The 26,994-nt window shown below is 54.5% G+C and overlaps 5 protein-coding genes across 5 annotated transcripts; 4 read left to right on the top strand and 1 right to left on the bottom strand.

Annotated features, from left to right (window-relative positions):
* Nucleotides 1-3,981: 3,981 nt before the first annotated feature.
* On the top strand, nucleotides 3,982-4,458 carry KVR01_012881 (uncharacterized protein; the record flags this gene model as incomplete). The annotated part of the gene is made up of 1 exon (XM_044791412.1): nucleotides 3,982-4,458. One exon carries the CDS (start codon nucleotides 3,982-3,984, stop codon nucleotides 4,456-4,458), a length of 477 nt encoding a protein of 158 aa, XP_044638037.1.
* Nucleotides 4,459-10,374: 5,916 nt separating this feature from the next.
* On the top strand, nucleotides 10,375-13,029 carry KVR01_012919 (uncharacterized protein). Its single transcript, XM_044788916.1, has 5 exons — nucleotides 10,375-10,521; nucleotides 10,615-10,646; nucleotides 10,766-10,833; nucleotides 10,930-11,111; nucleotides 11,180-13,029. Exon 5 carries the CDS (start codon nucleotides 11,933-11,935, stop codon nucleotides 12,605-12,607), a length of 675 nt encoding a protein of 224 aa, XP_044638075.1. The 5' UTR covers nucleotides 10,375-10,521; nucleotides 10,615-10,646; nucleotides 10,766-10,833; nucleotides 10,930-11,111; nucleotides 11,180-11,932; the 3' UTR covers nucleotides 12,608-13,029.
* A 2,861-nt stretch (nucleotides 13,030-15,890) lies between these two features.
* Nucleotides 15,891-16,464, top strand: KVR01_012916 (uncharacterized protein; the record flags this gene model as incomplete). Its single annotated transcript, XM_044786929.1, has 2 exons — nucleotides 15,891-16,105; nucleotides 16,191-16,464. The coding sequence occupies 2 exons, from the start codon at nucleotides 15,891-15,893 to the stop codon at nucleotides 16,462-16,464; spliced, it is 489 nt and encodes a 162-aa protein (XP_044638072.1).
* Nucleotides 16,465-17,147: 683 nt separating this feature from the next.
* KVR01_012889 (uncharacterized protein) lies at nucleotides 17,148-19,728 on the top strand (the record flags this gene model as incomplete). The annotated part of the gene is made up of 5 exons (XM_044783879.1): nucleotides 17,148-17,225; nucleotides 17,279-17,539; nucleotides 17,582-19,235; nucleotides 19,307-19,473; nucleotides 19,537-19,728. 5 exons carry the CDS (start codon nucleotides 17,148-17,150, stop codon nucleotides 19,726-19,728), a joined length of 2,352 nt encoding a protein of 783 aa, XP_044638045.1.
* Nucleotides 19,729-22,931: 3,203 nt separating this feature from the next.
* Nucleotides 22,932-24,172, bottom strand: KVR01_012871 (uncharacterized protein; the record flags this gene model as incomplete). The annotated part of the gene is made up of 3 exons (XM_044789026.1): nucleotides 22,932-23,473; nucleotides 23,511-23,807; nucleotides 24,148-24,172. The coding sequence occupies 3 exons, from the start codon at nucleotides 24,170-24,172 to the stop codon at nucleotides 22,932-22,934; spliced, it is 864 nt and encodes a 287-aa protein (XP_044638027.1).
* Between the last annotated feature and the right edge of the window lie 2,822 nt (nucleotides 24,173-26,994).

Raw genomic sequence — 26,994 nt, 5'->3', positions numbered from 1 at the left:
TCCATCTTGGTGGACCCAGCGTGCGAACTCTTGGGATCCGCACTCCGAGTGGAATTCCCAGAGGCTTCCCTCCAAGCCTCTTATGACCTGCTTGGTATCTTCGGGAACGTCGTTCAAGCACCTCCAATCTTTCCTAGGAGACATGACCCGCTGGTCTTGTACCTCGGGCTCCAGAGGAAAGTGGCGGGGAATCCAAAACTCCCATATTCGGCCATTCAGAGGAATTTGACCTGCTGCTTGGTCTCGCCGCTCATCCCAAGATGACGATAACCGCTGGGCCGTGCTCAACGAACTGCCCAGGAGCGGTCATACTGGTTGAAGAAATCACCGCCTGCCCGCCGGAGCTGGTCTCAAAGAACGGGCGCTTTTGTGCGAGGGGTTTGCTATCCCCCCCGGAGAATCTGCTCTTATCTTGTGCAGCGGCCCCAAAGCTCTATCACCACAGCAACAGCATTAGTTGCTCTAGGTTCGAGCGCAGACGCCGCAAGCCTGGGAAAGGCTGAAACTATCCGGAGCCATCGCGGATGATGTATTCATAGTCGAAACAGTTCCGTTTGCAGCCGGGAATAGGTTCTGTGCTTGAAATCTGCAAGCCGTTAGTAAAGGCGGCCCGAACTTGTCTTATCATCGGAGGGGAGGTAGAATCGCACCCAAATTCTACAAATTCATGCGATACTGACAGATTCCAATTCCAGCCAACGAATTTCAAAGCCACCTACGAGCGCGCTGGCCCCAGGTGCCTCGACTGCAAGGTTTCTGGCTCGTGCTCGGAGAGTCCTCTGAGTACGGAGATGGATTGTTCCATCTCGATGTTCGAGATATCCGAAGCACAACGGCCAGCGCAAGTCTAGGAGGCTCGCTCGTCTCGGGCTGCGTCCAGTAGCAAGCTTCGATAGCAGTCTGCTCCCGCTGAAGATTGATGTCAGCAGGATCATTCTACCTGCCGTAGCAGAGACTTGGTCATGGGCTGAAGGGGCACTCACATCGTAATCCACCGGTGGCAGTCTTGGCGATGGAACTTCGTCAAAGTGACTGGCCACAGCCATTGCTAGATCCGATAGGCTCCTTTGGTGTAAAAGAAAGATGACTAGGCACCATCTCACACCCATGGCCGTGACAAAGTTTGACACTCTCTTGTGGAATCCGAAGAGCCGGGAGACGCCCTGTGCAACCAGATAAGACACGATGGTCTGTATGACAAAGATGATGGGAATGACGGCGAGCCCGATGAGCTTGTCGGCGTTGAGCCGAGTGGCAGGCTACCATCCAGCGGGCAACTCGGCCGGCGCCCCTAGTCGAGCAAATTCGTACTACACTAAGATTGTCAGATTGCACCACTTTGACCCGGCATACTCTGGTGGGCTTTTTCCAGCGTACTTAAGAGTCACTAGAGTCCCAAAAGCATTTTCAGGCCCAGCTGAGTGGTCATAATTAGACTTACCTATGGAACCGTCGCCGGCAAAGAAGAGGCCACACCCCCAGCGTCTTGATTGAGGGACAACTGTCCCGAGTTCGCATGTACACTGCTCATTGTCAGTCAATACGATATATTCAAGCAAGACACCATGCCGAAACTTACCTACCTAGGGAGCAAATCTCCAATCCCACAGGAAAGTGCAGGCCGGAGGTGCCCAACTCAGCGGGCGGGACAGTCGGCCGGACTGTGATGCGGCGAGGTCAGGTCGTTGAAGGACATCAGGGATGTCATGAGGGCTTGGCAGTGCTTCGAAAGCGCACCAATCTCTGGTATCGAGGTTTGGAATCCCTCGCCCTCGTCGTCGCTGATGTCACCGTCGCCCTCGCCCCCGTTGCGACGGAGATTGCGACCGAGATCTACACCCGTTGCGGGCCTGTAATTATCCAACAGGAATGGTGGATGCCTACCAAAGCCATCTTTGCGACTGTCTTGGAACAACAATTCTGGATTCCATGACATTCCTCGACGTTGTGGAGCTGGCCCCGATAGGGAGGAATTGGGTGTGGTTGCTGGCCACGATTGCCAAACACGACGCCGACGACGGCACCGGCAACCGCCTGGACCAGGAGAACGAGGGCGGTGATAACGTCGACTTTAATTATCAACCAAGAAGAAAAGATGTCGTATGGCCAAAGGACAGTGGGCGCTCAGGTCATCTGGTTCCACAACCGCGCCTGTCGAGCACTCAGTACCGTCGTACTCCAGCTTGCAGAGTGGTCAGGATGGCTGCAAGTCTGTCTCCCCCGGCATGGTTGTGGGCTCTGGACGAGAATTCCCGATGGCCTCCGCATATTGAGAGTGCCTGATGGTTCCGTTGTGTGGGGTAGACACTGTGGTGGTGTTCCTGGTGTCAGGGTGAGCACCCTGGATCGTGAAGGTCAATCCCGCAGAGGAGAGAGTGCGGGCGCCCCAACGCTGGAGTCGGCGTTGTCGACTTCCACACCCAAGACTCAAACACTGCTAGGAGACTAGAATTAGTTCTTTAGAGTTCCTTCCGACGCGAACGCAGTGGCGGGGACTTCTTTGCCGGTCATCAGTGGACTTTTCACCGAGATCAACCATACCTAGGTATGTGCGATCGACCAGACAGTCGAAATTTGAAGCTGTCGCCGAAGTCGAGAGCAGTAAGCGGATGCCGATGCTCTGGTAATATACCAGTAGCGCAATGACAAGAACGTCGCCGATTGCGACAAACACGGCATCGATTGCTGATACCATTTGTCCTGGGCTAGAGAGTGTCTTCAAGGCAGCGAGACGGCCGTTGTGGTGTGTTTCAAGTTGCATGTCTGGGAGAAGGATGGGACAGGGCGCCGAAAGAGCTGTATGGCTTTTTCTTGGATTTTTTGCTTCTTGGACGAGGAAAGAAAACCTTGAACGACGCTATTGTCTCGTCGGGCTGCTTATTCCAGACAAGTTAGTTCAGCTTCCTCGTTGACTTCTATAGGGTGACTATGGGGAAAGACCTTTTGCATCCGAGATCATCATCCGATGTAGGAAGATGCCAGTGGGCTCGGGCCACTTGAAAAGTACGAAATCAGGGGGCCTGGAGGCAGGGAACTGTGGCAGCGAGGCCAGAGCCAAGGCGGCTGGCCTGTGTGACAAGGCCGGCGGCTGGGGCTGGCTGGAATCTGGGCTTGTCTCTTCGCATAGGAACTTGAGCGAGGCCCATCTGCGAAACAACAGATGGTTTGATGCGTTTGCAAGGCTCCGAGCTTTGGAGCTGTGCTTGGTTGGTCATCAGGGGCAATCTGATGGGAGCCGTCTTTACGGATCGAAGGCGACAGACAGCCTCTGGACGACGGTGTCTCCATTTCGCGAGGGAGGTAGCCTTGTTTACATGGCAAATGATGATGGGAGGTAGGAAACGGAGACTTGAACAAGTAATGCGTTGCCTTGGACGGCGTGCGTAACTTACTTGTGTCTTTGATCTCCGTCTCTGAAGGCTGCTGGTCGGGTGACTCTGCCGTGGTTGATTTCGATGGAGTAGACTCTTTCTTTGCTGTGTTGACTTCTTGATGGTTGGGAGAGGAAAAGGGAGTCGTGAAGAATGGGGTGTTCAGGGGAAGAGGACATTTGATGGGGCTTGACCATAGAAGCTCCTGGGAGGGCCAGAGGGCATGTGTAGGCATTTCACCGCTCCTGCGAGTTTGGAACTGGCGAGTCCGACTTGACTCTGGGGACCTGCCGGTTTCCTGTAACGCTCTGTCTGGGAAAACACTGCAGCCTTTCTGCAAGAGACCACTGTAACATTCCACTGGTACACCTTCGAGAGCTCTCCCTCCAAGATATCACCCTCCAAGACATCCCCGCGGCCTTCTCCTATCAAAGAGAAAATTACTCAGGCCCTTCTCCTCTACTTCCAGCAATCAATTCAACCACTTAACCATCTCCATCATCCTACCGGCCTTCGTTCCCGGCCTCCATCAATTTGACCAGCAAGTACCCAACCTGTCCTCGAGTGCAGCACGCTGTTTTAACACGAGGATCAGCTCCAGCGAGACAAAATGGTTTCTACTTCCACATGCTCGTCCTGCTCCACGTCGTCCTCCTCGTCCTCGTCCTCTACCTCTGCACCTGTCCCCAACGACGACACGGTCCTGGAGCCATCGAACGCCAAACTCAGCACGTTGAGATGCCTTGTAGGTCAACAACTCCGTCCTGCCCCCCATTCCCGCCTCTTCCCAACCGCTGAACTCAATTTCTTGTGGCAGACTGGTACTGCTCTGACCCGAGCGTCTCGACACACGTTTAACAGCCTCGCCCGCAAGAAGCTTCTCAAGGGGCAGAGAGGCTGCCGACGCTGCGTTGGCTGCGGCTTCTGGAAGCAGAGCCTTGGCTTCGTCCGAAGCCTCGCCCAGGTCGGCTCTCCATCCTTCCAGCTTCGCACGTTCAGGACGTGCAACGAGTGTTCCCGCCACCGCAAGGACATGGACGAGGAGGAGCATCTCGAGCTCTACGGAGCCAGAGATGTCAACCCATGAGTAAGCGCTTCCCAGCTCCCTGGTGTTGTTGGAGCAGGCTGGATTGCAACCCCTTGCTGACGTAATATCAACCTGCAGTGGACGGACCAGTTCGACGTCGATGGGATGGTCGGTGGAGTCGCCCCGCCAACTAGGATTGCATGTGGAGGGAATCCCCTGTGAACCACCAGCACAGCGTTGTTTCTCTTGAACCAACTGAGACAATAGAAAGGCTATAGACACTTAATGATCACCGCTTGGCATATATATTTTGTCCCTCCCTTCTGATGCAGCACTTCCCTTTGTTGTCAGCCAGCAATGATGGCGTGAAGGAGGGGCATCCAGCCAAGCCCGTGGATGGAAGCATAGGGTAAGCCGCCTTGTTTGACTTAATGTATTACTGTCTAATCTTTCCTATATAGTCTTTATAGCCCTCCGGATCATCAACATCCTCCAGCTCGTTGGCAGGCTGTGTCGACACACCTTGTCACACCTTGTCCGGGATCCACAGCAGGTGACGGCACCTCTGTCCCGGGGTTGTGCCGGGTCAACCCACAAGCAACATCTGTCAGATCCAATTCAGGGAGGATACTTGCAAGCTATCCCTCTACACTGCTGAAAGAAAATTGTGGCTATACGTGTGGAGGGCCATGATGGGTTTGCCAGGGCAGCTGTTCCCACAGACATTGGTGGCCGAGGAGCGGATGATGGAATTAAGAGCTGGCAGCTCAAGCCTTTAGACTCCGAGGACGCCTTATATACTAGACTGGCACCTCCCATTCTTCTCTTGGTTCTTTCAAGGCCTGTGGAGGGCCTATTATCAGGAAGGACCTTATTGGAGACCAGACTCCGACCCGGCACAAATCCTCATTATCTGCCTGCTGGCTCGAGTTACAGACAAGTTGAAGCTTATCCAGACCACAGAAAATATGTAACAGCTGTATAGAGGCTGTCATACCCATTGCCTTAAATTCTTATAAGCGCTCTCTTAGACAAGGCCTCTTCATTGCCCTTAAGAGAGTCATCCATGCTCTTCTTCATCTACTCCTGGACTTATATATACCATCTTGACATTATTGCTTCCCAGGCAGCCTTGAACTGCCAGGCCATGTCTACAAACTCCGCTAGGTGATCTTCGAGATGCCCTGGATGCGGGTCGAGCTACATCCCAGCCTCTCGGTCCCGGGAAGCAAATTCTGTTGCCGCTATCCTCCTGGGCACCCTAGACTCTCTCTATTGCCTTTCTGTCAACACTTCTCTAAGAGCCCTGGTGTCCTGTATGTCCGTGGTAGATATTAAGAGCCACTCTATAGACTTTGAGCCAGCAGGCTGTGGTTGGATCAAAACATGCGAACCAAGAGCAGCAAGTGTACAGTTCCCACTCTTATGGCTCATGTTATCCATACACACCTGACAGAGTGTGGTCATACAGACCCAATGATTTTCTCGGCCGTCAAGACAAAGGAATTTGTCACACGAGAGCTGTTGGATGTAGCCTTCGAGACTGATGGGGTGTGCTCTGCACTCTGTCCCTTGACCTCATGGTTGGATACCCGAGGCGCTGCTCTCTTCATGTAACAGGAGATCTTCTTTGAGAATAGATGCAGAATACTGGCCTTGGGGGCCGTTGAGAACAAGGCTCAGAATACCATGGTGGCTGGAGGTCGAGCCTTCTCGGTGTCGAAGCGTCTCCGGCACTGCTGGTGACCGCAGGCAAGATCAAGAGACTGTTTTAAGATGCCGCCTGGCAAGGAGAAGAGGCCACTGCGGGCTTCTGGGACCTGTTGATGGAATGGTCAGAGAAAATCATGTGATGGAGGGAGATGGGGGGAGATGGGGGGAGATGGACATATCGGACTGGCCTTGGGCTCTGTTTTCTGGTAAGGAAGCATCACGTGATTTGATCTTGTAGGCAGAGAGGTGTGTTCCAGGCGTGTCAGGCCCAGCTCAGGTATTGCTGCAACCAACAGACGGCCAGCCATGGCCCGGGGTTCATGGGCAGAGGTGCTGCAGCGGCTCTCTTAGTGGACCACCCCGAGCATCTGGCCGTGGGGGCACTGAAAGACATCTTCAAGGCGATGGACACAGCTACCCCGCACCATAGCTCACGGGTTAGCTGGCTGACTTGCTGCAGCAACAGCCATACCACGGCCGCTGATGGCTAGCAGGTTTGGCAAAGAGAGCTTCACCCACCAAACCTCCCCCTGCCGCCCTTGGCCGGCCTCCTGCTCGCAGCATTGAGCTTCGGCCACCAGGACCAGAGGGGCCTTTGGCCAGTCGCAGAGGCACATAGCAAAGAGGCAAGCCCAACTACTTCCCATCTTCGACAACAAAACTGACTCCCTTGTTGTCCAGACATGCCAGAATTTCCAACATGTCTCAATTTCCTGGCCAGTCACAGAAGAATGGCTCACTGCCCCCGCTAGATTTCTCACACCTCCTATGACCACTACCAGCTCCATTGGGTACTGTACAAGCATGGGCGACATGAAAAGCAGATATCAGCATTTTCTTGAGCAGCTCCTCGATTGTCTCAACCTCAAGGACTGGGAACCTCATGGCAAGAACTTGGCCAACCTTTCCTCTATTCGTCATCGGCCCTCAGGAGACTGGGACTACTTGATCCACGTCTACTGCTACGTACTGCTAGTAAGTTGTCCTTTGGCCTAGTCCCTATAGCTACAGGTTCCTGACCATTTGCTGTTTTCCAAGCAGTGTCACAGGGAGGATGCTGAACAAGTCTCGACAATGTCGGCAGGGCCGTCCATCTACATCACATTAAAGCGGCGTGGTTCTACAGAAAAGTAGAGCCTCTATTTCTATGCAACAAGCCCACATCTTTCTGGTGATACTATCGCCCGTGTTGATCCAGCCAAGCTGCTCATTTTCTCGTTGGGCAATAGAGATTCCTCCCATACCTTGGCTCACATTGACATCTTGTGGAACTCTGCAGATCTCACCTTATCTGTCCAATTGGTGAGCACCCAATCCCCTTGGTAACTCTCCCCTCTTCCCGGGCAGGCCTCTTCCCGGGCAGGCCCAGACAGAATGCATATATTCCTTCGCAAAATAGTCAAACCCTCCCAACAACCATCGCTGACACTTTTTGATACAGCCTCCTCTGATCTTCCGACATACGGCCTTACGGCCCCATCGGCCCCCCACCTCGTGCTGGTGGCCCCTCCTCTCACTTTGGCACAAGACCGGAACATTGCCAGCCATCTCGTACCGGGTCCTCAGTCCATAGCGCCAATGCTCCTCACCACCCAAACGCTTGAAGTCCCCCAAGCCTCGCGGCCCGGCACTGGATTCTCTTCCGTTGGATACGAGCAATGCCAACAGTGGAGACCGCCGAGGCCGTTTCTGATAGCCGAGCGCCAGCAGCAACGGCCCAGCTGTGTCGCAGAGACCTCCCGCCAATGGTCACAGGGCGATGGAGGTCGGGAGATAGCCGGCGTTGCCCGCTTTAGACAAGTCATGTTCAAAAAGAAGGGGCGGCCCTTGCTTGCGGCTGCCAGAGGGCAGCCTTGCATGATAAGCGCGGGAAGGCGGGAAGCGGGCAAGGCTGTGTAAGTGAACCCCGAGGCTAGCCCCGCACGCCGGCGTATCAAGTTTCGCCGTAGCGCTTTGTGCAATTCGGATTACTAACAATACTCAGCGCAATTACTAGCTAGCAAAATAGCAAGCCGTCCGTCTGCGGCTAGAAGACTCGTTCTGTGGCCATAGTCTGTGATTTCTGGGGGCCAGCAAGGAAAGATCCTGCATTATAAGCTCAAGGCTACTCCCTGTGAAGCAGCGGACCTCCCGCCCACTTCTCAAGGCCTTGCGGCAAAGCAGACTTGTTGTTCGCACGGCTGGCTCATAGGCTTCTCAGCCTGTTGGGCTAGCCACACCTCGCCTTCTGCGCCGACGCTCCGGATGGCAGCAAGGCACCCGTGAAGCGAGCTCGCGAAGGGAGCGAAGACGTCGCGAAGAAGGAGTCTCCTGACAACAATTACGACCAGGAGAGCCGCCCAGCGAAGCGACCGTGCAGGCTGAAACTTCCCCAAGTTACCTTCAAGAGGAAGGGGAAGGATTCCGCCAACATCCTACACCCATCCTATGGCTTACCTTTGCCTGAAACAACAGGGTATCTGCAGCACGTGAGGAAACAACCAACAAAGGCATACAATAGCCGAAAGTCCCGTAATATGGGGCCATGATGCGGGTGGGCAGCTGCTGTGGGCCGAGAACCGAAACACCATGCGGTCCGAGTCTGCAGTGGAATAGTGATAATGGCTTGTTGACCCCAGATAATCGATATCCGTGTTTTCGATTACGATAAGGTCCCTCGCCGGTGACGCAAAGGTAGACACCATGTATCACGTGATCATTCCCGGAAGCGTTGGTACGACGTCCACATGTCTAGAAATGTCGTTGTGAACCGCATGTCACCACTCGTGATCTGGTGAGCTGTATCGATTGTCTCCCCGTAGTTTCCTGGTCTATGCTACGATGCGACCCGCTTCCTTCCGGCCTCCCTCTTTGGGAATCTTCAGGGCAAAGCGGTCCTCAAAGGTCCCAGCCACCATCGGTCCCTCTCCATTAGGAGAATGCCCTGTCACATATACGAACAGCTAGATAGCCCCCACAGTTACAATGTCGAGGATGGTCGTACAGTCGACCTCCATCCTCACCAGCTCACATTTCTTCTACCAAACCTCAACACGAAGGCCAACGTCACCAACATTGGAATTTCCGAAGTGTCTGGGACCGAAATGTGGGCAGACAATGCGGGCCGAGAGCGGCCCAAGGCATGCATGAGGTCAAGTGTCTTTTCGCACGGCCAGGACTGCCGTATTTGACTTTTGCAGGAAATTTGGAATCTGTATGAGAACACCGCTGCTGTTCTGCTTCTGGTGGAAGTTCCGGCGCAACGCAGGCGGCGGCAACTCTCAGCCCAGCCGCTCTGGTGCATTGATGGCATGGATGCCCAGGTGTGAGACCGTCCCGCGTGTACACCACAAAATTTGAAATCCATATCTACCTACTTAAAGGAGACTTGACGTGAAATTCAACGCCTGGGTCCCCTTTACAGCCAAGTGCAAGCCATTGAATACGAGCCCGGTACACTTTCGGCAAGTGAGGAGTCATCATACTGCCACACCAACTTTCGGTCCCCCTTCCACTCGCGTAACCTGACCTGGAGCGTGTAGGAAACTGCTAATGCAGTGGAATTCCAAGCAAGTAGCTGTGACCGAATCTCTTGAATCTCCATCATAGTAGTATCCAAGTCCCTCATCGGAGAGTGCATGTTCTTCGCCTATTTGACCCTATTTAGGCCCCATGGGAACCACTTCACAATCCAAACATGGCTGCCGGAATCTTCATGGGCTATTATCGGTCAGCAGAGTGACATGCCTTGCTACCCCGTGTGTTCAAGGGCCATGGATAGCCACTATTTGGGTGTCGTTGAAGATCAGCCCACCCTCCAGGTTCATTGACCACTCGTAAGGAGAACTGGAGGCCTTGAGACAGATGGGTGAACTGAGACACGAGGGCAGAAGGAACATCGGACGTGCACACAAACCACAATCATGGTGTATCCATGATTCCTCTTCTTGAAAATAACAAAACCCAGCCTCTATTGTTCGAGGTTCGACTGGAAGCCTGATGTAATGGTCCTCAGCCGCCCGATCGTCCCATGTCTCTACATGTGACGTAGTCTCGAGAAGCTGCTCGCACATCGGCGTAGGTATTATTCCGAGTCCATTCACCCAACGCCGACAATGGCAAACATCAGAGCAAGTAAATGGTAGAAAACAAGGGCGGTGAAAATCCGTCCGCATGCTGGACGTGCGGCAGAATATCCTTCCAAACAATATTTAACACCCTGCACCCCACACCCAATTCCTGCCTTCCTTTCTTCCTTCCACCATCCACAAACTACCACAACAAGTTGATGCATCCTTCTTTGCTCTTCTCTTCTGCATCCCCTCTCCCCTGGCTGCTGCCTTCCTCCAGCAGCTTCTCTTCCACCATGCACCATTCTCCAAGACCGCCTACACCCTCCCCCTCCACAGCAGCTCAAATCCTTGGGCACAGGTAAGCACTCTTCTTTTGTACATGACATCGGGACCCATGTTTACACCTCATATCATCAAAATTACCCAAAGTCATACTTATCCTTTATCCCAGCCATACCCAGTCCTCATTCAACTCCCTACCCGGTGAGATCAGTCTCCAGTCCTATTTCTTGCTCTTTTCTTTGGAGCGGGCCCTACTTTCACATCTGAAGACCTTCACAGACCTGGACTGCCTACTAATCATCTGAATTCAAATTGAATAGTTCAAAGCTCTGTCTCTTCGCCTCAACAGATCACCATGAATTCCAACAACTGAAAGCTCCAATGAATTGTATGTCCCACCTCTTCTAGCCTCAGCATCCAACAGATATCTTCACCACAACCAATGTCCTCTTGTTCATCTGCCTAACGCTATGTGCCAACATAGGAACCATGCCTCTTCTACTTGGGGTTTCATCCTGGCACAGAGGTGCCAGCTCTCCCTCCCGTTCACCCTTGGTAGTGGTTCTTCATCAAACCTCAAGATGGAGCTGCAAAGGAGTTCACGGTCAACGGCTAAGACGGTCCGGACAACTACTGCAAGGATCCCCCCTTCAGAAACGAGTCGATGTAAGTAAGACATTCTATTACAGGCAGGCAAAAGAGTCTAGAGAACTGACATGAATTCCACATCACAGGAGCGGCATCGGTGTCCGTCTTTCTTGCTGCAGAGGCAGCAAATACCACAACAACGGACACTGTGAGGACACTGTGAGGTTCCAGTTCAACATGCAAGCAAAACACACAGTCCTCATACTCACAACAGCCCTGGGGCACAAATTCGTCCTTAACTCCTCTTGCAGTCAGCTTTACTGGGTGGAAACTCTGTCCTCATCGGAAGAGTACAAGCGTTTTAGAATCGACCATGAAACGGAATTTGAGCCGTACATACCTCCAGGCAGGGAACTCGAGTGGACAGATTGGTGGGAACGCTCCATAGTGGAAGACGTCGAGGAGTTGACCAAGACCCACTTGGACACAAACGGCGGTATTGGCTCCATCCTTAAGCTTCCGGCTTCTCGGTTTGACGGCCATTGCTTCGCATCAATTGCAGTTCAGGTTGGGAGCTACGATGCGAGCCCGGGACGAGGCCGTCCAGTGCTCACCGCCCCATCTTCAAGTTCTCGTTCCTCTCCTAGCTGTGCCCTCGACATCTACATCATGATACAGCCTGGCCAACCCCCCGGTTTCAACTCCCACCGCGCCAACGCCCGCGCTCTCGCCCACGCCCCAGCCCCAGCCCCAACCCCAACCCCAGCCTCACAAATGTCTGGATTTTGAAGAACAGAGGTTCTTCCCGGGCTTGGAAGTGGGCGCTTGGTTTCCCACGCGGCTGCCTGTCGGCTTTGGCAAACGGAGCTTGAGAACATCCCAGGCTGGAACTGCAGGCAATGGACTCTGAGTCCTCCATCCACAAATGGGTCTCGGAAGAACAGAGGCTCTTCCTTTCACACACCTCCGCGGGCTCGTCATTCTATCAGGCCGTGGGGGAGAGCCCAAGCCGGATAAACAACGTGTTCCCCCTTCCGCTCAGCCTGCCACGGGATTGGGGGTGCGCGCCATTCGCCAAGAAGACTGCCGTGGCCACTGGCCGCGCTGCTGCCAACAAGAAAGCGCAGTCTACTGGTGGTGCTGGTCCCGGTGAGAACCCCCAACCTACTGGCACTCCAAGCGCTTTTGCGACGGCGAGGCAGCTAAGTCTTGCGGCAGCGATGGGCGCAGGTCCTGTGGCGGCGGAGTCCTTGAGTCAACCCACTACCGGCGGCCTGGCCCAGAACTCGAAGCGAGACCATGAGCAGGCATTCCCTCCCCGCGAGCCGAAGAGGCCTACAGACAGACAACCGAGGTCAGAACTTCCCTCACCCAGCAGCTCAATGAGTCTCGTGCTGCGTGCGATGAGGCAAATCATCCTCCATCCTCACTCGGCTCACCCTCTGCCACCTTCGGGGAAGAATGCCGACATCTCATTCCCCCGCGAGACCTCTTCATCCGACGCCAGGAACCTGGTTTGGCCTGGTAACTCCAGGCATCCCCAGGTGCCGCGTGCCATCGACCAACCGCCTTGACCACCTGGGCCCTTGGGCGGCCGACATTTGGCTTCAGAGGAAGCCATCGCGCAAGCTACCCCGTCCTCCGAGGCTGCCCTGCCCTCTGTCGGCTGCCGCGGGCTTTCCGCGACCTCCGCATCAGGGCCAGCGGACTGAAAAGCTCCTTGCATGTGGTTGATCCTTCGCTTCATCTACCTGTCACGGAGGACACCTCCAACGAAGCCAACAGTGGGCGCACATCCCCGCAGTCAGACGCAAGCATTGGGGAGAGCACCCCAGCCGGCTCCAGGGTTTGGGGGAGGGGCAGTTCGGTACTGCCATTGTTCAGAGGAACGGGAGTCATCATATCGACTTTCTGCAGATGAATGGAGGACCATAGATTAGTCGGCCACTGGGCACCCCCATAGCTTGAATGACCACATGAGCACACTGCCACTTGACTGCGAGTTGAATGACTTGAACGTGACAACCAAGTGATCTGATAAGCAAAGCTCTAAGGAAGTAAATCTGTGAAGGTTAGACGCTGACTGACGGCATGTTTAGTTTTCTAAACATGCTGCCCATTGCTAAAGAGGTTGTAACTAAATTACCTGGACTCATGTGCTTTGGTTGGTGAAAAGATGTGGAATGCCCGCGGACATCTGGAACCGTGGACCGGCCGTGGTCAGGCACAGTTGTGATGCGAGAGTGGCCATGTGTTCCTCTATGGCCAGAACTTCTTCTGACATCTGGTTCACGACACACCAGCCGGGTGCCTTCATTAGATACCTAGGTAAGCAACGCTTCTCATAGCACTTGGTGTGAAAGCAAGGCATGGAACACATCTGTTAGTTCAAAGAGATACTTAACTAAACTCAGATGACTTATCCAATTATTTTTCAGCACATCGCCGTAGTTGCGTAATGTGATTCATGATTCCGGTCACATTTGAAAGTTTTTGTTGTTTAAGACGGCTAATATCTTCACTTTACTCACAAATATTCATGTTCAAACCACTGATAGGATTTCTGATTACCTTCTTATCTTCCTTGCATCATAGTAAGTTGTATTTGCCTGGCATGGGAATAGGGGCTGCCGGACATAACTGTTTTTGAATTTCGTAAGTTTCATGGCCGCAGCTGCAAGCTGATCTCCAGGCCTTGGGATTTTCCGTAAGTTTAGGGCGAGGACATCTCGGAGAGAGTCCGGCCGGAGTAGCATAAACGCAGTGAACGTTTGTGTTGGCACGGAGAATCTCAGAAGTAGGATATCAAACTTGTCAGAATGTCTGAAGGGTGAAAACAATGCATGATGAAAGCAAGAGTTTGTAAATTTTGATAAAGGCTGGTATCATCATGACTGCATTTCGGTTCATGACTAGGTTGATGGCTCACAGTATGACTTAGTTGATGACTGTCGTATCGCTCATGTATTCATGGCAGAACTATAAAATCAAGGTCCATCCTAGTGTTGTACGGTTGACAGCCGTGGAGGATAGACAGCAGCACAGCTACATTTTCACATCTCGTCGAACCAGAAGGGGCAGATGGGACTTCTAGAACATCAACTTGCTAATTCCTGGGAGTTGATAAACAACGGAGATTCAGGACGGCAGTTTGTAACTCTGTGTAACCTGCTGCCGGCACCTGGGCACTTTCTTCTTCGGAGAGGACTGCATCCTGGGGCTGTGGTCTGCAACACTGGGCCTAACTCGCGGAGATCATGAGGGACAACTGGGCGGGCCACCATTCAAGAGTTTCTGCCACAATCATCCCCGTTGCCGGAAAGCTTTTCGTCCCAGACAGAGCCGCCCTCATATCATCACAGAGCAAGTGGACACCTTTTGCTTGACCCAGCGGCCTGCTGCATGCCCGGATGCTTCAGCCGCCGTCTCTTACACCCGCCCCGTTGAGATGAGGTCACATTCAGCAAGCGGAAGAAGTGGAGGGGGAGCAAGTAATCCACCCTCTACCACGGGACGAAGAGGCAGGACCGAGGAGGTTGGAACAGCTTGCTTCTGGAAAAGGATTGGTCTGGAGATCGCTCGACCTTTGCCTGGCCCTTCGCCTCTCGCACTTTCATCTAATGAGGGCTCGGAATTGAGGTTTATTTCTTGCTTCTGTCTCGTATCGGCGGACCGTCACTCGACTTGGCCAATTCCAGAGGTGGTCCGGGCGTATCAAATACATGACGACGTCGGGAGTCTGCTCCCGGCCGCGCAGTTCCTGTTCACCTCCTCCGGAGAGCAAGGCTCACGGCTTTGGGCTGACCCGCGCGGCACCATCGTCGTCGTCGTGGTTGGTGCATTTGTACAGGAGCACCTCGTGGCTACTGAGCGTGCTTTCAAACTCCTCCCATGGCACGCGCATGGATTCCAGCACGACAACGACCTCGTGCCCGGCGGAAGGGAGCTGCTTTGGAGCGGTTGTGGGTTCCGGCGGCCCGTCGAACTCCATCGAAACGACGCTCAAATGGGGATGCGCCCCTCCAGCGTGATGGCGGATCCAGAATTCCAGTTCTGAGGCAGCAGGCCAGGCCACGCCGGAGTTGACCTCGAGCTCTGAGTATTGGACTTGTCTTTTGGAAACATGCTCCCAAGCATGCCGGCGTGGGAGAGCGCGGCTCGGCCTCGTCCTCAGGCATCCGGGTTTGCTACAGCATGAAACTCGCCTTAATTTGTTCTTGAACGAAAGATGGTCTGATTGGGCTGGGAAGGCAGAGCAGATACCGCCGTACACCTGGAGAAGAAACGGTCAGCCGGCTTCGAGGCCATTGCTTGTCAGGGTACAAAGGGGAGCTCGCCAACAAGCCAGAAGAGCCAGAAGAGCCATGCGCTTCGCAGGCATGTGTCTTGGAGTCAGTTGAGGAATCCTCGTTTCTTCTTTCTTCAAGACAGGCAAGACAGCCTGTGCCTTACAGGTGCTTTGTTCCTCCTCCTACAGGGGACCTCAATGCCTGCAGGGTGGAAATCAAGGAGCATCGATCAGGCTGCCGATGGCAAGATTCGCCATGGCCATATCCATAGCGCCATGTCGATTCGAGCTCCCCCCTGGGGGCCTGAGTGGGACCTGGGGAGCTCGAGCCAGGCGGGCACCCATGGCTGGGACACAAAGCGCGGTACACACGCGTGAAGCACCAAGGCAGCCTTGTTAGGCATTCGACGCGCGACAACATCCAGTTAACCTGCAACCCATTCATGAAGGGCTCAAAGCCACGCCAACTCGTTCCTCCAAGGCTCACCATCAATGTAAATTGAGGCGCCCCCCATCATCATTCTGTTCAAATTGATCCAACACAGTCCCAACACAAGAAAATGGCAACCATGGCTGTCGCCACTCGATGCAATGATTGTCGCAAGTGGAAGGCCCACAAGGCCTTTGTCCGCAGCCGCGTGAAGCGTGATTCGGTCCTCTGGCATCAGAAGGGATACATGTGGCACAAGTACAAGAGTTGCAACCAGTGCTTCAGGACCTACCGAAACAGAGGCATGTCTGTGCAAGAGTTCATCAAGGTCTTTGGAGCGGAGGAGCACAACTCGTAAGTTCTGGAAGAGACCACCTCGGGCCTCTCTGAATACCTTCACTGCTCCTTGCAGGAATCTGCTAACACATCTCTTGTGCAGGTCTGAGCCCGAGATCCTCATCGATGAGTTCGAGGCCCAGAAAATCCTGGACATGCGCCAAGAAGTGCTGGACAAGCGCGCCAACGACAACAACACCAAGGACGAGGCCGCTGAGCCCGAGCCCGAGCCCGAGCCTGAGCAAAGTGAGGCTGCCAAGATGTTCGAGAAGCACATCAAGTTCGAGGACAAAAATGCAGAGTACATCGCAGTCACCAACCTCAAGTACACTCGACTGATGGAGTGGTTGGATGGAGCCAGTTGCGAGGCTGTCTGAGGTGTCTTTGTGTCATGCTTTACCTTTTACCTCTGCTGTCAACTCTTTTACGGGGGAACTATCGTCTTTTGGAGGATACAAGGCATTGACAGTTTAATTTTTTGTTGTGGTCCACCAAGGGAGCATATCTTCATGAGCCTCGAGCGGCTTTGTTGCAATGAAAAAGACCATGCCATGCTGCCCCTACTTGCATTGGCCAGCTCTTAACGTGACTCCTTCATCATGATTTTACTAGACCCCTTTTCCATCATTGAATCACAATTTATCAGAGGAGGCGTTGACTGGGCATGAGAGCCGCGTCAGGTTCCAAACTGAAGTCCAGAGGTGTTTGGAGACAGGCCGACCCATCACCGATGACGTTGTGCGGCCATGGAAAGGGGATTCACTCCCAAATTTCATGGGACAACACGCGTTTGTCTTTCCAGCACTTGGTGTATAAATCTGATTTCAGTCTGGCCCAACGTCAACAGCTACCCCGCCATCCAGCGATTTCTGTAGCACTTTCCAAAACTCTCCTTCATCGCACCACCACCACCACCACCACCACCACAAGAACATCCACCAGCGTGCCAATTTGTCAATTTGCCAATAAGCACAGCAATTCTCTCAGTTGCACTTCTCTTCAGCAGTTCTTTTTGTTTTTGCTTTATAGAATCCCTCTTTTCTATATCCAAATCTCCGCAATGCAATCAGCAGCTATGGAGACCACCCTCCCTGAGCTCATCTTCGAGAACGTCGAGGACGGCGAGGTTATATATCAAGTAAGCATATCAACAAACTCTTCAAGAAGTATTCTAACAGTCCTTTTCCCCAGCGATGCCTCATTATCAAAGCGCGGTTCTCCCCACCCGCGGACGCCCCGTCCATGGTGACGGTCGAGCAAAGCTCTGAGCCGTTTGACGCTCTCTTCCCACCGCAGACCTGGCCCGTCGAGGACGGCAACACAAAGATGATTGTAATGCTCAGCGTCGGAGTCAATCATCTTTCCATCCACCCCAACAGCGACGCCACCCAAACCCACAACCTGAGGCTGACCTACAGCCCCGACACCCGGCTGCCCCCACTCCACTTGGCGGTGATGTACGCAAGAGACTCAACCTTCACAATGGACACTGAGTCAAACATTCCCCATTTTGGCAACCCAGGCTCACTTGGGTCCGTCCTCGGGAGGTTCCGCATGGCCGCCTACATGTGGCAGGCCATGATCGCCGAGGACATGCGAAAGAAGGGCCTCGGCCGGCGGTCGTTCCGTCTCGACGAGAGCTGGGACCCCGACACCACCAGCGTGAAGTTCAAGCACGCTGCCAGGGACGAGGAGGCTACTGAGATGGGAGTGTTCCGCAACACGGCCAAGATCCATCTGGTCAAGTCGGAACACACGACCGAAGAGATCCGGGACGCCAGGATCGCCCAGGACAACCCGCTCGGTGTCACTAACGCCATCATCTACCACTGGTTCCTCGCCGCCCTCCAACATTCCCGCGTCCCAATACTCAACTGGCCCGCAAACCCTATCGTTGCCGGTCTGATAATAGACGCCACTTGGTCGGAGGACGACTTCTTCACGGTCGGCCACGCCGCCGTTGGAGGACACGAGTCGCTGGATGTTTCCCTTTGCACCTTCGGCAGCCACCTGATGTGGTCTTGGCCCGAGCACCTCGAGGACATTCAGCGCTGCCTCACAGACGTCACCCGACCGGAAGAGGGCGTCGTCGACACCGGTAAAGACAGGGCTGGAACAAAGTGGGAGGTCTGCGCGATCGGCCAGACCCAATTCCTCCACCAGCTGGCGCACGCTTTCGGCGCCGGCCACAGCACAGGGATCACAAACGGCGACGGCGCTAGCCACTGGCCGAGGCACTTCGTCGCCCGCACGTCGCCATCTACTCTGACCGGGGAGGTTGGAATAGTAGTCGACCAGGGGACCGCCAACGACGCGGTCTTCGATCTCAAGGACCTGCTGACCTTCAAGCACCTCCCGCACTTCTGGATGGAGGGAGACGAGAAGGTCCCCGGGGATCCCCTTGTCACACGCACAGCCATCCCCACGATATCCTACGAGTTCTCAGCCAGCGAGGACCTCACCGTCACCATGAACAAGGTGATGGTAGCTTCGCCCGCGAAGATCGTGCGGGTCCTCTGGAACGGCGAGCCCGGCATCGGCGGCCCGACCCTCGCAAACCCCATCGCCGGCGTGTCCATCTCCACCAGCGACATCGATGCCGAGTACTCCCGCGCCGAGCCGCTGCGTGTCGCCTTCCTCGCCGGCAACGGCAAGGAGCGCGTCATCCCCAACCTCTGGGATCTCCTGGACCCAGCGAACCTCCACGTCCCCGGGTCAGAGGTCGTGCTCCACCGCCGCTCTGTCAAGTGTGGGGACCTCGAGAACGGCCGCGACGACCTCAACTACTTGGCCTTCTGGAGCTGGGCGACGCTGCTCACCAAGCCCATGGCGCACGGCACCATTGCGCGCGCCAACGAGATCAACAGCTGTGTCAAGGAGTCTCTTCTCGGTTTGTACGTCCGCTTCCAGGACGGCGCCCGCGTCAACTGTGGCCCACGCCGCGAGGTCATGGAGGACGGCAAGCACGAGAAGCACTTTGGCGGGGATAGGGAGGACTGCATGATCCCTCCCAACCACGACATCGTGCGCGTAGAGGTCTCCCGGGATTCCTTGACCATCGTGGGGATCAGGTTCCACCTGAGCAACGGTGACGCGAAGGGCTCGCTCACCCGAGGTCTCGTCGACTACGAGCCGAGCCACGTTCTTGGTAGGTTTCTCGATACTCTGTCCCTGTTCTCTGGTCGATGGCCACTTCGCTAACTATGTCATCCCAAACAGAGCCACCCAGCGGAGAGCGCATCATCGGGTTCTTCGGTCGGAACTACTTCCTCGAGGATCTGGACTCGGTGGCAGAGTTCGGGATCATCACGGCGCCCATCGACTTCAAGCTGCCCCCACAGGTGTATGACATGCCTCAGCTGCAGAACACCGATGGCGGCATGACTGTAAGTATTGCCGGCCAGACCTCCAGGTATCTGTGAGCTCCTGCTAATGCTTTCTGTTTATAGAAGGCCGATTACAAGCGTGACGATGACCCGAGGCACATTATGACCGACTGGTCTGAGCTCGACTCCGAGGAGCCCGAGGATCCCGATTCCCCGCAACCCCCACAAGCCCCGTTCGAGGTCGACGACTCCGACGAGGAACTCATGGCGGGAGTGGGGGGCATGAATCTTAATGGGCCGGACGTGGACGAGTAAAAGGCCTCAGTACCGGAGTCGGACCCAATATACAGGCACTCGCTGTGGGAAGCGACAAAGTAGAATGACGGGGGGTTGACCACCTGGGTACAAAACAGCAGGGAAAAATAAACACCTTGGGTCGGAGAAAAAAAAGAAGGGGCACTGGAAGACTTTGGGATTCATGGCATAGCGAACGGCGAAAAAAAGGCACTCGTTTGATTCATGTGCTTGTAGCTATTGCTTAGTCTGATTTAAAACATCACAGCGGCTGATTTGTATTCCGAGCACGCTTCAGGAAATAGAATCCGGTACCTTGAACGGAAAGTTCGTTCTTGATAATGGTTGTTTTGCATGGCCGTGTGGTAAATATGCAGTGGTTGGGTGCATGTAGTGAGAAAAGACCCACAAGCCCTCCTTCATCCTACTGGGCCCAAGGCGATGAGTAGACGGGTGCAAGATCACTGACTCCTGATGTGCTTAGCCTCCTGTTAGAGAGATGGCTACTTTAAATTTGTCTTGGAAACCGGGTTCTGCCCTCCTTGGTAGGACATGAGACTTTCCAACATATATGTGCTCCACGGATTCTTCCCTCTACTGGAGGAAGCCGCCTCTATGCCGGTGCAAAGCTGCTGTTATCTAGGATGCCTTTTTTATAATACTTGGGCCATGCATCGCGCGCCTTGATACGGACTCTTTCAACTGCTTTACAGGACTTATACTCCTTGGCCTCATGGGTACCACTTGGGCGGCCCTCAATCACATAATAGCTAAATAACAGGGCAGCAACGGCAACATCATTTCCCCGAAGCCCTGGCCACACATGAATGCGGCCACATTTCAACCATGTCAGAAATAAATCCGTGAACACTCTGAATGTGGTCCCTTAGGAGCCACCTTCAGTCAGTCCCCAGGACATCCACTAGCTATACATACTCTATATGTTTTATTAGTGGATAATTTCAGTATCATGTCACTGAAAAATACATAAATGGATTAACAGTGGCATGGAATTAGTTCCTGTGAACTAGAATTTACTACCTTAGTTTTCTAATATTTGCTCCCATCCTGAAACTACCCCTAAACTTCCACCCAGAGAGACTGTCAATGACAGGCATCGCTGAACCCCTGTGCCAGCCACTACCGAGCCCGGACCAGCCCACCAGTTGGAGGAGACGACGGGGTTGGTGAGGCCGCTGCCCATGCTGGTGCTGGCAGTGAGCGCAGGGAACATGCCGTGTCCAGAGTTCAGGCTGACTGGACGGTCGTCGAGCACCATCGGGCGCTGGATGTCCATGGCTGCCTTCTTCCACCACGGCCGTTGCTAAAAGCGGTATTGAAGGACTCCCCTGAGTCCGGGGCCCGCTCAAGACACAATGTGGAGAAGATGTTGTGATGTCGGAGGTAGGTTTGCAGGCCACTCATCCACACGGCCTTCTACTTGTGAGCGCTCCTCTGAGCGGAAGAGTGCGGAGGTCGAGGCGGATATTCGGAGATGACATGTGGCATACTAAGAGCCGGACGGCACCTCTCGCCACAAAGCCACCTTGCTGAAGGGAGGTCTGCTCGTGCAAGTGGCTTCGGTATTGGCGGGAGCCTTTAAGTAGTGCTCCAGTGTAGCGAAAGCCCCGCGTGATATCTTGGATGGCTCCACTTTCCTCATCAAAGCTGCTAAGCAGGAAGTCCCACTTGGAAAAGGTTGTCTGCTCGTGGGGCCGGCTCCCGTTGCTGGCGTTATGGTTGTGCAGGTGCTGGCGTTATGATTGTGAAGATGCTGTTGTTATGATTGTGAAGGTGCTGGAGGCTCTGGTGTTACCACCTTGTCTGAGGCCCTTCAGCAGCCACTTCGGAAATTTCTGCTCCGGCACCAACTTCCACAAAGCTAGCGAGCAACAGGATGTCTCGTGTCGCAGTACCTTGCCTCCCCAGTATCTTGCCTCCCCAAGTGCAGCAGGGCGTCTCGCATCACCCAGGAGGGAGGTCAGCTCCGCAATGGTGGGTGTATTGGCTGGGTTGACGGCCTGGTGGTGCAGTGCGGCGGCTCGGACAGCGGCGTGGAGTCCCTGGATGGCGAAGGATCCTGCAAGGGCTGTGGGGGTGGCAGGCACGGAAGAGTCAATAGGTGGATCCTCTGATCCCCAGCCAGGATAAACTTTGGGTGTCCTGGCTTCGACTGTGACCATGCCATCAAGCCTCTCCGCCTTATAGCCGAGGCCGTTGCTGCTGATGCTGCTCCGCAACTGCTGGTGCTCGTGGTTATACTGAAGGAGGATGCCTTGGCGTGGACTATTAACCGCAGTAGGTCCAGCCACCTGCAAGATCGCTTGAGCTGCTCACTGTGCTTGAAGATGCTCAGGTCGGGGATCCCTCGACCCTTCTTGCTAGCCTGGGTGAAGTTCTGAATGGGATGGCGCTCGGCCACAAACCATCGGATCCTAGCGATAAGGGCCTTCTCAACCTTTAGGTACATGATGGTCGACACATCCGCGCCGACCAGTTGGCTCTGAGCTGCCATACTGAGAATTCACAGCTGTTCATAGTGCGCACCTCCTCTCGATCGGTCATGACGGCCGGGATTGGGTGTCAAGTAGGGTCCCTCCGGACCTGGGAATTGGAAGTCTTGATCGTATTTTTTGTAGTAGAGCATGCTGAGGAACGCAAACTTAGGAAATCAGTCTCCGGTGCACCTTTCATAGTAGAGCGTGCCAACAAACACGGTGCTTAGGTGATTTGTTGCCATGGACTAGGCACTGGTTGAGATTTTCGCCTGGGTCCAGACAGATCCTCCGGGCCAGCTTCCTGAGGGCCTTGACGAAGGCTAAGCAGCTATCGCGGGACTATTGCTGCGCCTCTGCGCCTTAGTATCTGTAGATCTCAGAGTCTATAGCGTTGACACAACGGCTTAGGAAGTACTCGTTGACACTAGGCAGCTTGTCCATGTAGTTCTTAAACTTTAAGTACCTAGTGCCTTGGCCTCTGTAGATCTCAGAGTCCACCGCCAGGCGCCAATCCACCAAACAAGGAGCTGGGTTTGGTGCGGTGCGGGATCCTCTGATCCCGGTGAGCTTGTCGGTCGCGGAAAGGCCCAAGGGGTAGGCTGCTGGGCTGGACTCTGCTCCAGCTTGCCGCGGCTCTTGTGCTGCGCACCCGGATTGCCTTGCTTCTAATGGCCCGTGATGTGTTTCTTCATCTCAGAGAGCCTGCTCGTGCCATAGTGGACCTTCTCAGAGCCGTCGTGAGGGCAGGCCGTTGTGAATCTTCTTATCACACCGCTCGTAAGGGCAGAAGAAAGCTCGCCTAGGGTCCTTCACGTGCATCTCGTCCCTATGCCGCTTGCATTCCCGGATGATGGAGACCTTGCTCTGAACCTTGCCCGTGCGACCGTTGTGGTCTGCCTTCATGGCCGCAAAGAAGATATTAAGGGCAACCAGCTTCTCTCTGGTCACCCACGGTACCTTCCTCTCCTCCTCGGGCTTGCCGAGCAGACTGTCTCGCCAGGTCGGATCAGTGGTGTCGCTCTCGCCGTACATCCAGTGCTTCAACTTCTTGAGGTCTGCCTCCTTGGCCGAAAGGAAGACATTGAGGGCAACCAGCTTCTCTCTGGCTACCCACGGTACTATCCTCTCAGCCTCGGGCTTGCTGAGAAGAGTGTCCCGCCAGGTCGCATCGGTGGTGTCGCTGTCACCGTACATCCACTCCTTCAATTTCCGAAGGTCTGCCTCCTTGGCCTTGTCGATTCCGATGACGCCCCGGTAGCACCGGTTTCCTGACCCGAGTAGGCGGGGCAAGAGACGGAGCCGGACGTTGCTGAGGATTTCTGTTGGCGTCCCTCTGGACGTCGGGAGAGGGAATTGAAGCGGCCCTCAAGGCGTCGTTCTCCTCCTGAAGGCGACGCACCGCCTCCTCTAGCGACTCCATCTTGACGTCCTCGACGTCCTCCTCCATCTTGATATCCTCACCCTCCAGGTTCTCTTCCATCATGGCATCCTCTTCCTTGATTCGCATCTGGTTGATGACGGTGTCGTAGATCCCCGTCTGATCTGGGTCTTGGGCATACTCGTCGAGAAAGCCGGCCCAGTAGGGATGCTCGTCGACTTCAGCTTAGGGGGACAGCGGGAAGTCAAGGCAGCTTTTCTGGGCCCGAGTAGGCGGGGCAAGAGACGGAGCCGAGCGTTACTGAGGATTCTGTTGGCGTCCCTCTGGACGCCGGGAGAGGGAATTCAAGCGGCCCTCTAGACGCTGAGAGAGGAGATTGGAGCGGCTCTCTGAATGTGGGAGCAGGGAGGGAGAATTGGAGCGTCCCTCTGGACACTGATGGCGTTGGGTTTGTCGGTGAGAAACGGTGAAACTATGTTCCCACAAGGTCTTCTTAGGTCATGATGATGTTAGTATTTGGTGGTGTTGTAAAAGGGTGTCTGAGGCTGAGGGAGGATAACTTACATTGATGGTAGTGGAGGAGGGCCATTACTGTCGGGTTGAAGACAATCCATTGGCATGTCTTTTATGGGAGTTGTAGAAGGTGTGATGGGGATGAATGAAGGTCTTGGAGATTGGAGCAGGTTGATGGTTGATGGAAGAAAGGAAGGGAGGGAGGAAGAGATTGGGTGTGTAGGCCTTGGGTTTAAATATTCGGCGGCCAACTATTCTGCCGCAGGATTCCTGCGTCCGTTTTTACACCGCCTCTGGCTGATACTATTGTCTGATTCGCTAGATTATACATCAGACGGAGGCGGTGCGGTGGTTGGTTGATACAAAGAGCTGCTGGCTGGCAGTCTTCAGTCACTGACTCCCCTAGTATGGCTGGTGGTGCGGGGCAGCTTTCGGACGGCCTTGCAAACACGCCACGCTGAGTCTTGTTGGTATCTTCACAGCTGCAGCTGTGACTGCTAAACACGATCTATCATGTACTCTGTGCCCATTTGAGGCCATTTTATTCATTCCTACTCATGTTTTGCCAACATTTTCACAATGGCTGATGTTTAGCAGCCTTGTTCACGTGATGAGGCGGCAGAACCAGCACTGCCACCGCCTACCAGATCTGTGTGTGTTGACGGTCAGGCCTAGGTCTCCAATTGCAGCAGTCACGCCAGTCCATCGTCCAGCAAAACCACCTGCTTGCTGTCTGCAGCTCATCTACTGATTTCCAGTCCCTCACAATGCTTGTCGTGATGAAAGAAAGACTTTGTATGTACCTCCTATCAGGCCCTGCTAACAGAGAGCAAGGCAGCCAGCTTCCTGAGTCCAGAGACCTGCAAGACATCCAAGTACAACACACATTGCTTCGCTGCTTCTGTGAGTACGATTACTTCCTCAGCCCTGCTGCTCTCTGAAGACGTGCCAGACCAGGGCTAGACCCGGAGCCAGATACTCCCTACTGAGCCGATCACCAGAGACTGCATCACAGTGCCCAGTTGCCCTCCTGAAGGCTACCAGACCGTCTCCATGCGACGGCCGTCTATTCTGTCAGTTCCGAGTTCCGTGGCGGCTTGGGCCAACGACGAATGATCAGGGGACAGAGCAGCCGAAGCTGAGGCTGAGGTATGGAGGCGGTTTGGCACGGAATCGTCACGACGAGAGATCGCCGGTCGTAACGGATGAGATCATGACTGACGGTTGCCAGGGCTTAGAGTGCGCGAAGCTTCACAGGAAACAATGAACACGCGACTTAGGCGATAAACACTTCCATCGAGTCCATGCCATCTTTCCCAGCACGACAGTCTCAAGACCGCGAGCCAAACACCGAGCAGATTCCCAGAAACAAGTGCCAGCCGCCTTGATGGTTCCGCACGACCCTCCCCTATGAGACCGATCCCATGCCCCTACGAGACAAATGCCACGTTCCAAGCCCGATTTCTCCCACCCTCTCAGACCCTCAAGATTTCGCGACCGGCGGCGCGGGCCGTCCCGAATACAGATAAATACAAGTCATGTGCTTGAATTGAAAGTTGGGTTCAAAGAGGAGGAAAAACAAATTATATGAGTTGGGAAAGCATGACATTCTGAAGAGATGGACACCTGGCACATTCAGTGGCACAATTGGAACATGGAACAAGCAAAGCCGACGAAGGGCAACCCGGTCAACCGCTGCGATTTCATACCCTTCCGAGACCGAGTCTCCCGTTTCCAACAATTGCGCCATACACTCAAAGTACCACACCGAACTGTCGACCCTTTGGCCTTGCCTGCATGCCATGACGTCCGACGCGGCTACGCTAAGCGCGCGAGGCTGAGAACTGCCTAATCCAGAGGCGCGCCAAGCCTTGGCGCCTTGGCACGGGCCATGCCTTGCAAGAGAGCTTTGTGGAACCTCAAAATTGAGCTCTTCTCTCTCGCGGCATCTTGTCATTCCAGACGGTGGCAGTGAGGGAATAAATCGAAGCCTACACGTGTCTGATATTGGGAAGAGGTGGGCCCGGTGACGCTGGGCTGGCGGAAACAAGTCAGTCCCAGCAGTGAAGTGCCATTGCAAGCCGGCACAGCCCAAAAGACGTTTTTGAGACGGAATCTGGGTGTGTATCAGCACTTCCGCCATTCACCGGTAATCCAGCCATTCACCGGTAATCCAGCCATAACGGTAAGTGGCCAGTCCAGCTGGCGTATGGCAGAGCTGCAGATACCGCAATTCCAGAATCGGCGGCCGGCCCCCTATGCTTGCAGCGACACAACACACCTACCTCCCTGCGGACAGTAAGCCCCTGAATGGGCGGTCCAAGATCTGAATCTTGATGCTGCAGCGGCTAAGCTCAGATTGCCCCGGATTTCAAGAAGCACATGCCCCCCTTTTGCCTTGATCCGCCACCCCGGTCCATTGACGGCCAAAAACGGCCCCAATCTGAATTATCGGCAGCAGCCCCTTCTTGCAAATCTGTTCTAACTTGACCTTTTCTGTAGAACGCGCCGCCGCCGCCGGACTCGCAACAAATCGCACCTGGGCCTGGCTATCGGCTCGCCGCCGTGGCCACCTCACGCTCTCATTTTGAGGTCCGCTCTACAAATATCCCCTCGAGGCAAAATTCAGGATCCCGTCCAAGCCCCACCTTTGGCGCCAGGACACAGGCATTCATACCACGATCGGAACATGAATGCATCGAGTCCAACGCGTATTCGCAGAACAATCCACGGCTGCGTCAGTCGAAGCCCCATGCACACTACTCCTATCTCTGAGCTGGATCTAGGGAATGAATAACATTTGGGTCATATGCTTCTCTGGTGACTCCCCGTCACTCTTTCGGTTTCCCATGGCCCTTCAGAACCTCTGCTTCTTCTCTCAAGCGTAGATCTTCCAGA

Source organism: Diaporthe batatas (assembly GCF_019321695.1).
Source record: "Diaporthe batatas strain CRI 302-4 chromosome Unknown Contig00022, whole genome shotgun sequence".
NCBI lineage: Eukaryota > Fungi > Ascomycota > Sordariomycetes > Diaporthales > Diaporthaceae > Diaporthe > Diaporthe batatas.
The sequence above is the reverse complement of the archived record's forward strand: the minus strand, read 5'-3'. Positions and strand labels throughout refer to the sequence as shown.

Excerpts from the sequence above, each read along its gene's own strand:
- KVR01_012919 (XM_044788916.1), top strand. The coding sequence starts at position 11,933 with ATGGACTCTGAGTCCTCCATCCACAAATGGGTCTCGGAAGAACAGAGG.